The 12,331-nt window shown below is 40.7% G+C and overlaps 1 protein-coding gene across 1 annotated transcript in view; it reads left to right on the top strand.

Annotated features, from left to right (window-relative positions):
* The first annotated feature begins 6,397 nt into the window (after positions 1-6,397).
* LOC145414148 (dual serine/threonine and tyrosine protein kinase-like) overlaps positions 6,398-12,331 on the top strand; it is a 34,715-nt gene continuing 28,781 nt past the window's right edge. The window contains exon 1 of the mRNA XM_080283715.1: positions 6,398-6,521. Within this exon, the coding sequence (XP_080139841.1) occupies positions 6,398-6,521 (124 nt within the window). The remainder of the gene's footprint in view (positions 6,522-12,331) is intronic.

Genomic DNA, 12,331 nt, shown 5'->3' with positions numbered 1-12,331 from the left:
TAATATTTAATTTGCTTCGTGCTATCAGTCTGTTTGTTTGTTTTGCTGTGGTATACGTTTTGTTATCTTTTTTTTTTTTTTTTTTTTTAGTTATACTTTCCACTAAATACTAGAGCTGTCAGCATTATACCATGTCATTATTATAATATACGCCTTATAGAATGATAGAACTTTCCACACACAAAAAATCATTACGAATTCTATGGAGCTTTTCCTAATTATACCAGCCTATAATACCGACATTTACTCTGGGACTTAAACTAGGGTTACATAGTGGTTATCTGGGACTTAGAGTAGGGTTACGTAGTGGATTTTTTTTTTTTATCTCACAGCATACTCTTTGGCTTGGGCTTCCCTTAATTGTAATATTTTGTACACATTAGTTACATTTTTACCCTTTTCAGTAGTACATTAGTTTTCAGTGTATCATTTGTATTTTGTAACCAGTGCTTAATATATAATTTATCATACAAGGTTGGAATTCTTTTTTGTAGTGTTAAATATATATAATTATCTGTCAGTTACATAAGAATATATATAGTGCCATTTTTTTTATAGTGTCACATGTTCTTAATTTATATAAAAATACCCCTTTTTCCATTTTCAGGTCATTTGTATTGATAAGATTATTTTTTTCTTCAGCATTTACTTCCTTTTACAGATAATTATAAAAAAATTGCATATCTTACTATTTTTATCATACTATACCTCAGCATGTTTACATATTTACAGCATTATCATTGCCATTATTTCATATCGATTTCATTTACAGAGTTATATATTCATTTTCTGTGGCAGTATTAGCTTCACCACACTCAGTCCAAACTTATCCAATTATTCCTTATCTAATCACATTCAGACAGTATTTCTTGTAGCATTATGGTGCATTTTCGTGTTCTTTATATATCTTTAGTTTTATTACTTCTGTATTATCTAGTTATATCTTTTTAATAACTCAGTCTCTAACCTTCACTGTCTTCACTGCTACTTCATTTCTAGTTACAGTTCAGGTTACAGGCTTCCTTCGTCTCCTCCATATATTTATTTTAGTTATGTTATCTGGTATCTGCATCACTGACACTCAGGAGCTGCATCATCTTCAATTGTCTTGTCTAAAACTTTGGTCATTTTCTACATCTTGAGATCATGTTCACTCACAAGAGAGAGAGAGAGAGAGAGAGAGAGAGAGAGAGAGAGAGAGAGAGAGAGAGAGTGAGTGAGTGAGTGAGTGAGTGAGTGAGAGAGAGAGAGAGAGAGAGAGAGAGAGAGAGAGAGAGAGAGGGGTTATTGGAATACTTGAAGCTTGTATTAGAGAGAGAGAGAGAGAGAGAGAGAGAGAGAGAGAGAGAGAGAGAAATACTAAGCTGTAAAGTGTGTGTGTGTATGTGTGTGTGTGTGTGTGTGTGTGTGTGTGTGTGTGTGTGTGTGTGTGTGCTCAGAATAACACAAATACACACCCTTTTACCTTGGCTGTGCGACTCACTGGGTCTGTATTATGCTTCAGTGGGGGTGTCCGTAGGTGGGTGGGAAGGGATCTTGGTGGGTAGGTTCCGGGGCATCTAGGTTCCTCAGTGGGTGACTAGCTTCCTCAGTGGGTAGGTGTGTCAGTAGGTAAATTCGTAGATATTCCAGTGGGTAGATGTTCCAGTGAGTATATTAGCATCTCCGGTGGTTAGATGCATCAGTGGGTAGATTCTTAGGTATTTCAGTGGGTAGATTCTTTGATTCTCCACTGGGTAGGTGTTCCAGTGGGTAGAATCCTAGCTTCTCCAGTGGGTAGATTCTTAGAGTGGGTAGTGTTTCCGTGGGTAGAGTATTTGATTCTTCAGTGGGTAGGTGTTGCAGTGGGTAGGTACTTTGTTTCTTCAGTGGGTAGGTGGGTGTAGTGTTTCAGTGGGTAGATTATTTGATTCTTCAGTGGGTAGGTGTTGCAGTGGGTAGATACTGTGCTTCTCCAGTGGGTAGGTGGGTGTGGGGTAGTGTGTGGGTAGCCATGGACTCACTTTCACTGCGTGCGGAAGTAAGGACAGGTTGAACTCCATTTGTAGGACATCTTACCCCCGTCCTGTATACACGAGTTGGCACACAGCAGCAGCAGCACAGAGTCACCCTGGGAAGAAAAAGAAGAAAAATGAAAGCTAAAAAACAAAACAAAACAAAAAAACGCCTAATTGGAGGCCTCTTGTCTTATAACTTTACTCTTTTTACTCTAACTTGGCCTGATTTTGCCACCTCTCCATCTTGAATGCAGAGTTGTAACAGTAGATCAACACGAGGATATGATGCTAGTCAGGGTGCAGAGCTATGAAAAGGAAAGTCGTAACACTGTCCTCTTCTGCCATTGAGCCGTGTGAAATAAACGGCAAAAAGACGAAAATCTGGTCCAAGTTTGAGTAAAAAGAGTATAGGTTTTATGCAGGGGTAAACATCGAATACTATTTCTTCCCCACCGACAGGAAAAAAAAAAAAATACAGGAAATGAAGAACGTGGAAGAGGGAGGTGAGTGTGGAAGTAAAGAAGTCGTTGCGTGACTGTTGCGATTCTCACTCTAACGTATGGAAGTGAAACGTGGACTTTGCTAGAAGGACAAAAGAATGAGAAGAATAGAAATGAATCAGGAGGAACATATAGGCTCTTGGGGTTACGTGGTTGGGTAAGAGGAGTGGAAATGAGGAATAAAATGTAGGGTCGTGGAGTTGCGTGCTTGGATAAATGAGAATATTCGGAAGCAGTATGGTGGTACAGTGGATGTGCTGGAATGTCTTAGAAGGAAATACGCCAAGATGGTTTGTTCGCATGGAAAGCATAGTGATAGACAAACGAGGAGTGTGTGAGTGGGGTATTATTATTATTATTATTATTATTATTATTATTATTATTATTATTACTACTACTACTACTACTACTACTACTACTACTACTACTGCTACTAGTACTACTACTACTACGACTACTACTACTACTACTACTATTACTACCACAAATTTCCTCTTACCTTGTAACAGTAGTCACAGGTAAGAATGCATTGATCGACCCTGTGTACCGGTGATGTGAGCAGTGATAATGGCCCTCCCTGCAGCAGTCTCATGCCCTCCACACCACCACCGCCACCACCCACCATCACCACCACCACCACAGCCACCACCACCACCACCACCACGGACCGGCTCAACACCACCACTGCAACACAAAAAAAGGTACGTAGTGGTGATTCCAGTCGAAGAGTAGGGAGATAATTCAAAGGGAACCGTGTTGCATTTTGCCGTGTCTTCTATGTGTATGTATTTGTATGTATGTATGTAACTGAGACACAAGTATCTTCCCATATTTTGGTGAATACATAGCGTAAAAATCGAAGTCATCTGAAACACCCACTGATGGAGATAAGATTTTCATTGACAGCTGGCGAAATACGCAAGCTGTCAGTTTTCTTCAGACAGACCTGGGAAAACAGTAATGCATGTATGTATGTGTGTATGTATGTATGTATGTATGTATGTATGTATGTATGTGTGTGTGTGTATGTATGTATGCTCCTATCATATCCAGGTGCCAGACGACCACAGAGAATCTGGTGTTGGTGAAAATGGTGATAATATTCTCTGCCACAAAAGCCACCTACATCTGGCCTGTCATCTCTCACTCCATTAAATAAAGTGCCCACCATCCACTCATTTAATGTAGTTCTATCTTCAAGTTACTTACTGTCAGCTGAGAAGTGTCGTGGTGTGGGGCTGAGACTGAAATGATCCGTCCTCGCCTCCTGCCACTCTTATATACTCCACAGGGATGCTGCTCTCTCCCATCCTTCCCTCATTACTCTCTTTTCTTCCTCCTCCTCCTCCTCCTCCTCGTTCAGATTACTCTCGCATGCTTCTCTCCTTTTCTCTCCCTCCCTCCCTCTCTCCCTCCCTCCTTTCTTGTCTTACCCCTTCCGTTCCTCTTCATTTCTTTCTCCTCTCTGCCTCTCTTCCCTTCTTTCCCTCTCCTTTACTCTTTTCCGGTTCCTTCCCCCCCCTCCTCTCTCTCTGTCTCTCTCTCTCTCTCACACACACACACACACACACACACACACACACACACACACACACACACACACATTAAACAGGTGTATACCTGGTGTGACCACAAATAGCATCAGCATCTGTAATGCCCCTGCTGACGTCAGAGAGAGAGAGAGAGAGAGAGAGAGAGAGAGAGAGAGAGAGAGAGAGAATGCCCCTGCTGACGTCAGAAAGTGAGTGAGAGAGAGAGAGAGAGAGAGAGAGAGAGAGAGAGAGAGAGAGAGAGAGAGAGAGAGAGAGAGAGAGAGAGAGAGAGAATGCCCCTGCTGACGTCAGAAAATGAGAGAGAGAGAGAGAGAGAGAGAATGCCCCTGCTGACGTCAGAAAGTGAGAGAGAGAGAGAGAGAGAGAGAGAGAGAGAGAGAGAGAGAGAGAGAGAGAGTACCGAATGTATTGTATGAAAGAGAATGTGTCTGAGTGAGAGAGAGAGAGAAAGAAAAATATGGATATGTGTGTGAAAAGGAAAATATATGTGTGCAAGATAGATAGATAGATAGGTAGGTAGATGTACAGGGAAAATGTATGTGTGTGTGTGGGACAGTTTCGTTACATAAATATAGATAGATAGAGAGGTAGACAGATAGACAGGCAGAAATAGATAGGTTTGGTAGATAGAGATAGACAGATAGACGAGAAGATAGAAGCAGATTAATGTAGAGAAAAATATGTATGTGTGTGTGTGTGTGTGTGTGTGTGTGTGTGTGTGTGTGTGTGTGTGTGTGTGTGTGTGTGATGGAGTAAAGCAAAACAGGTAAATGTAGGTTGATAGATAGATTGATTAATAGATGGCATTGATGAGTACCGTAAAGGAAGTTTGCCTTTCATTAATTTTAATTGTGCAGTTCGATCAACATTTAATCATTCTCTCTCTCTCTCTCTCTCTCTCTCTCTCATCGTGCCCTTTCATATATGAGTGTCTGATAGAATTGCTTAAGTAAACTATGTCCAGGTGTGTGTGTGTGTGTGTGTGTGTGTGTGTGTGTGTGTGTGTGTGTGTGTGTGTGTGGTAACTAGACGATTTGTTCATCTGAGAGTGAGTTTTAATCCCTGTTACTTTAACCTGTCCAGGTCGCCTTTCCCACTCTATTTTATTCCATCTAAGCCAAACGATTTTATTAAGCTGAGTCTTGGGTAGCTGGGAGTGTTTATTTCCCCCCTCATGGTCGCTGCAACTCAAGAATTAAAGAGGATTATTTTAACATGTGAGGTAACACGCTAGGAAGAAGTTACGTGGTCAGTCTGGTCATAAAGGGTAAACAGTAAAGTGCTTTCTTCAACTGTGTTTAAATGTTTATCCTCGTTCCTGAATTTATTTATATATAGTTAGAAGAGCAAGGATATAATTTGAAGAGGATGTCACCAGCGATATTTTCTTTATTTTATTATTGTTGTTTTCATTTTGCTAGTGCCCATTTGGTGCAATATTACAAAGAACTTTAGCCTCTCTCAACTCAGTTGATGACAAAGTGCCGTCAGATTGGAGGGTTAATTTGACTAGATGCCAAGGAGACTTATTCTGCCTCATAATGAGGGCCTATCGAATTTCACAGAATCGCAGCTAATGTTCAGTCGGATGGAAACCAACTATACTACCAGACCGTTTCATCCACTGTAAGGTAGACTTGTAAGCAAAGAAGAGAGAAAAAGAAAAGAATCTCCATTTGCGTATCCATGACAAGGATAACCTCTCTGCATATAGCCTTGCTCCCAGGCAATTGACTTCAGCGTAGGAAGAACATGTGCCAGGAAGTTGTTAAGAATGCTGGCGAATATGTGATTTAATAGATCACAATCTAGTATAACTGCTGACGTGCTTACAAGTCAAGGAAGTACAATAATAATAAAAATAATAATAATAATAATAATAATAATAATATGTGTTCCACTAAAAATAGGAAAAAAAATATTCAGTATGATTCCGTCTTTATACTCAGGCCGCCGTCTGACGTCAGTTACGGGAGATCTCTAGATGATGTTTTATTATAACAGCCTTGCATCCTCTTAACTATTTTATTCAGCTTTGGGGAGGCATCTAGGAATGGGTACGAGCTGGGATGGCTCAGTGGAAATTTTAAGCGAGTGTAAAATAAGGCGTGTAGGGAAGTTACTTTTGTAATGTGGATAGTCATGTGCACTTGGCGGACGATCAGATCAGTCTCCAGGCACTGTGACATTGATCCCACACCTGCTACCGCGTTACAAAACCCTGTCTCAAAGGAAAGGCTGTAAATGGAATAGGATACGCGAAAATAGCATCGTTTTCTGTGAGAGTTGACTAGGCGGTCCCGGAGCAGGTGAGCCTCAGTCACTCCGATGTAAACAAACAGTGAGGATGAGTGAGGGTCTGGTGGTGGAGTTTCATAAGTTTTATAAGAATGTTAAACACTTGAAACGGTTACAGCGGGAGACATTACAGTCCATAGAGGATGTGGCACTTTCCGGAAACCTCTCGGAAGGTAAGCGCCTTGAGGTGAAGTTTTAACTGTAATTTGATGCCTCGTCGCTACCCTAGGTTGCAGTTTTTTGGAACTTGCTGGCATGGAATATTATTAAAACTATTTGGGATGACAAAAGGAAATTCGAATTTTCAGAAGCTCTAAAAGTGTGAGGGAGTGAGAGGGAGGGTTGATATGTAAGGTAGCAGTTCTAGGAGAGGCTGGTGACCACCCATGGCAGTACACTTGTGACTGAAACCTGTCAGGATCACTTGTCACTGTTGCCACCAGCTGGGGGGTGCACCGGACTTGGCTCCAAATTCTTATAAATGTATGGACAGCTCCCTGTCCATACAGTCTCACTTCCATGTCCTTCCAGCAGAATCATAGTTACATCTGGGATCAGATCCAAAGTTTGTGAATTCATACTCTGGGAGCAGTGTATGGTAAAAGCTTTGCGGATATCCACCCCAATTATGTTCTTAATTAGTGATTGTTTTGGTACCAGGCATTTGGTTGTAATAACATATTTTTGTTGTAACCCAGTCATTATGGCATAGGTACCCATACCGTATACATTGAAACCCAATTTTATGAAGACACAGTGTACATAAATAATGTGACAACTGTATTGGTTGCCTGCTTATAATGTTCAGAAGCATTAGGTTAGCTTTTTCTGATGCAGAGCTTGTAGGATTATAATTATTTGCTGAAAGTAACATTTACTATTTTGCTTTTGAAGGCTCCAACATGCATGCGTCAGCCTTGGTCACCTAATGGCAGCTGTCCATGCTGCTCGATCTCTGGTAGCTTCCTTATTTGGTCCCTTAACCCTGAGGTCACACTTAATGACCTTATCCCAGGTCTTTTTCGGTCTACCTCCCCACCCTACCCCCAACAGTAACACTTCTCACTTTCTGCACCTAGTTATTATCCCCCATCCTCTCCACATATCCAAACCATCTCAATCTGCCTCTCTTCATCACAACACCAATGCACTCAGTTCCATCCTACCCCTCAACTCTTCCTTCGTAAACCTAGCCCCCCCAGATCTTGCGCTCAAGGATGCACTGCACATCCACCTAATCATTGCCATTTCTGTACATTTTAGCCTGCAAATATCCTCTTCCTTTACCACCCAGGTCTCACTGCCTTACAGCATTACACTCCTAACACATGCCACATACAAAGATTCCATAGCACAGAGGGAGAGCCCTTTCAATGTCAGGAGAGGCAACAGCTCCTTGAACTTCTTCCAACCACTCCTCACTCTAGCCACAGAGCTAGCTCCTGCACCAGTTGCAGCACTTAACATGTCTCCCAAATAACACAACTCTTCTACACACTCAAGAGACTCACTAGTAATTTCAATCCTTTCACGCCTGGCAATATCCACATGCTCTCCCCAAAACACCGCTCACATGAAATCAGCATTATCTTGCAATCTACCTCTAATATCACTAGCTACTGGTACACTTGTCAGACTTTGTCATTAGCATAAAGCTTTAATATACTGTACATAATAGACTAATGTATATTTCCCTGTACTGTATGCTTTAAAGACTGTATATAAAGTGTGAAAGAAAGGCTTTGAAAGTGATGTTATGGGGAAGACTGTGGAATAGTACAGTACAGTAAAGAGAGAGAGAGAATGACATTTAGATCTCGTAAGTGGATTTATCAGTGTTATGTCTTAAGACTTTATTTAATTTTTTGCTCTGCTTTGTCAGTCGTATGTATTTGTTTAGTTAACTGATTTCTCTTCCTTTATTCTACTGCACATTGTGTCTTGGATTTTATTTTGATCATATTTTGTCTTTCTGATTTGTTTGCATTCACAGTTTTTAATTTTGTACGGTATTTGTTTAGTTTTGCTAATTTGTCATTAACTCAGTTGAAGTACCTTAAATGCTGCCTCTCACTGAGTGCCAACCCTCCCCCCCCCCTTTTTTTTTTTTCCAGGAAGCCATTTATATCATTGAGTGGCAATCATATAACCTAGTGTATGCTTGGTGGTTTAATGGGTTAAGGTACTCCAACTGGATGTGACCCATGAGGGTTTACATCTGAGGGTTGGTTGGGGTTTATTGCTTACAGAATACCACTGAAGGGCCGGCAAATCTTTCTTGCCTTAAGTGTCTGCACGAAGTAGCCTAGCCCTGTAGACTACTCCAGGTGGGGAAGTAAAGGATAGGTCGATAGCCTAGGTGCCATATACAAGCAGAGCAACCTCATTTGCACTATTTTTAAAGCTATGCTATATATTTTCTTTGTAAGCATAGCGAATCATAAATGCCAGCTTTGCAATACCAGATTCAGAACATAACCACAGCTAATGTAAATGTACTTTTTTGTGACCCCTTCTTGAGGGAGAGGATTCAGCTGCTTCTGTGCAATGAGTGAACATTGGAGTCATTGTCTAGTGCCTTGGGATGTATTTTGGATGGTTAAGCAGATTTTGCAACACATCTACCCAGGTGCATTTGTATGGTGTGTTGTAGTAGGCCGTCCTGTGTTAGCTATTTTGTTGATTTAGATTTTGTCTGTTTGAAAGTTTGTATATATCATTGAGGCAAACCGCAAGGTTGCATCTAAGAAGCAACTGTCATATGGTACTCACTTAAATGTCTTCTTAAGGTACTGATTTGTTTCCTGGCGTGTTGGGTTCAAAGCAAGGGTACCGTACTGACTACTAGACTGATGTGAGGCTTCAAAATAATGCAGTAGGCCAAATATGGGCATACTGTTTGATGAAAATACACTGTACTCAGGTATATATATTTTTTAACAATTGTTGGTGTTGGTGGTCTTCACTTGCGAAAGGACTTTGAGACTTCATATAGCTTTGGTAAAAGTTTCTGTGTAATACCGGTATACAGAATGTTCTTTTTGCCTTAGCATTTTAAAGCTCATTTTTTGTATGACATATGGTACCGGTAGCTTACCTTTGAATTAGGCTTCTGAATTACCTGGTACACAATACCTGAAATACAGTCAGGACAACATATATGACTGGTATGTGATAAATCACTACAGAGATGAGGTAAAAGCCGTACTCTGGTTAATGATCATGGAATTTACTTGTACAATAATTGTGGTGGTTGTATAGCTACAACAATCCTGTGCATGTATGGTGTTGACCATGCAATCTGACAGTCAGATATTTGAGCCAAGATGGCTGCTCATTGTTTTCATTCCTTGTGTTGGTCTTCCGTTTATTCCATTTCACGCGTGCAGTTACCAGATAACAGTGCAAGTGCACAACGAGTGTATGCTGCAGTGTGTGATGTTAAGTGGAGTGGTAAATTTTTTTGTGAGAAATAATGAACCTTATGGCTTAGAAATCAAGTCTGGCAAGGATGCTACACCTAGTTGAAAGCATGGTGCTGCTGAGGATACCAATGACAACTCTAAAAACTTAAGGTTTTTTGAGATTTTAGGTTATGAGGCCCCCATAACCCCATTGAACCCACATTAAATCGACATCGATTTATGATAAATTGGTATTCAGTAGGTTTTCATTTTATGTACGGTACCAGTAGTCCCATTGTAAGGCTGGTCTTGACAATATTTCTCTTTCAAGTGTGGGTGTGCCCTTAAAATTCTTGTATTCAGGAGTCAACAGAACCTACAAAATAGCCATGATAAAGCACCAGGTGAACCCTATCATTGTCAGAGCCACACTTACAGTAAGTACAGTATTTAAGTGTGTACTTCAGATGTCTTTATCAAGCTGAGAGGAGAATCTGCCCTTTAGAGGGTTAGAACCTGTCCCATTGAACCTGACTTAGCCTAAATTCATTCAGTAGAGAACTGGGGCTCACTAAGCAGCTTAAGTGTGGACAGTCAGGGGTTTCATTCTCATATGTAGCTATATAAGATTGAAATTCAGTTTTCGCTTGGATTTTGCATGGAAAACTGTAGACAACTGAGGGTTCAGCAGTCTTCTCTCCTTGTTCTTCCTCCAGAAAACAGGGAACCTAATATAATTTTTGTCTCGTATCTATGCATCAAGGCATAGGAGACATGGGAAAACTTGGCAAGAACAAATAATAGTTGTGACGTAGAATCAATTCATTATCCTAAACATGTTTGAGAGCCTCATCCACCCCATGTACAATATTTTGCCAGCCTTAGGAATTGTGGTGTAGGGTGTGATGGTAGTGGCTGTTTGCCATGTCATTGCTACGTGCTCACCGGTTTAACTGAGGTGAAAGCTGTCAATGGCTCTGATTGGGATTATACTGTGTGACTCACAAGTTTCTTTGACATTTGGCTCGTGGTGTAATGCCCAGCACAGTGCAGTGTACTTTTGAATACTGTAGTGTAGTAGGTAAATGTATGGGTACAGTCAGCCTTCATTATTGTTGCTGGTGTTGTGGCTTCTTGTTTTTCTTAAGTGTGAACGAAGTGGAGTAGCCTACAGGCATAAGTTGGTCTTTGCTTGCAGTCAGCTATCCTCCCTTTGGGAGATGGGGAGGAAGCTGAGGGATGCTTGTACAGCTGGGCATTGGAGCCACCAGGTTAAGTCGGTGCCACCACATGAAGGAATCCCATTGCAGCATGAGCAATTATAAATCAGGGATGTGTTCCAGGGTACAACTTTTTCCATACAATGCAGTACATATAGGGAGGAAAAAACTGATGAATCGGCCTTCTAGATGGCAGTGGAACTTTAGCAGATATGAAATTCACCCAAATGAGATGGAACAGGCTAGTAACTAATAAAAAGATGACTGAACCCCCTGTATTTCACTGGATAGTCATAAGCCGTACCGTAAAATTGCATGGTGACGTGTGCATTGGGTTGAACCTGGGTTGGAAAAAAGATGTAGCTACAGTCATAATTTTGTCCTACATGCACAACAGTTGTTTGTCATGCATTAACCTTGACACCATGCACCGTTTATTCATGGTTAGATGGTTATACAGTAAACATCCTAGTGCTGTCTCAAGGTTATTACTGCTAATGAGACGTAACAAATACATTATATATACATATGTCTTGGATATTTATGATTTACTGGTGTTCTTCGACGTGTTCACCAAACCTTGGGAAGATGCATAGTCTGTTTCACATACTGTACAGCCAGCAGAAGTATCACTGAGAACATAATAACCGTATGACCTCAGATGTTTCTGCACATTATTCTGTGTACTTAGAAACGTTGAATGACAATATTCAGGCAGGTGGTATTTTATTTTACTTTTTACCACACTGTGATGACGCCAAACCCATTTTATTTTGTCAACATTGACGATTAGATACTCCTCGATACAATCCATCGCAGTGACGGGATGAAAAACAAGTCCTCCAAAATGAGAATAATCCTCTGATAGTAGCAAGAATAAGATTTTTGTTTTACTTCATCGTAATGTTGGGGTTAACCAATAGCTGAAAGGACGGGGATGCATATCTAATTTTATTCTCCCCATTTCCTGACGAATTATGTGTAGTATGATAGACGTACTAAACTGAATGGGTTTACAGTACCCTTCGTTACCCAATTCACTACTCGTCTTGTAGCAGCAAGAGTAGGGTATGAAGAGAAAGAATGTCGCCCAAGTTAGAGGGTTAATGAGTGACTAATGACACACACACACACACACACACACACACTAAGTAGGACAAACGGTACAGTATTTCAAAATCTTTCATCTGGTGTTTCATATTGTAAATAGCAGATTAACGATCCATTAGTGCTGACTGTAATCTCAACAAACAAAATAATAACTTCGCTGTAGGGTCTGATGTATTTTGAAATGAACACTACCACCACTGCTGCTCTTACTACTACTACTGTTGTTGTTGTTTTGGTTGGTTTGGCATT

Source organism: Coenobita brevimanus, chromosome 98 (genome assembly GCF_032717465.1).
Source record: "Coenobita brevimanus isolate Jiangsu-jjx chromosome 98, ASM3271746v2, whole genome shotgun sequence".
Lineage (NCBI taxonomy): Eukaryota > Metazoa > Arthropoda > Malacostraca > Decapoda > Coenobitidae > Coenobita > Coenobita brevimanus.
This window is presented reverse-complemented; position numbering and strand designations above follow the sequence as displayed.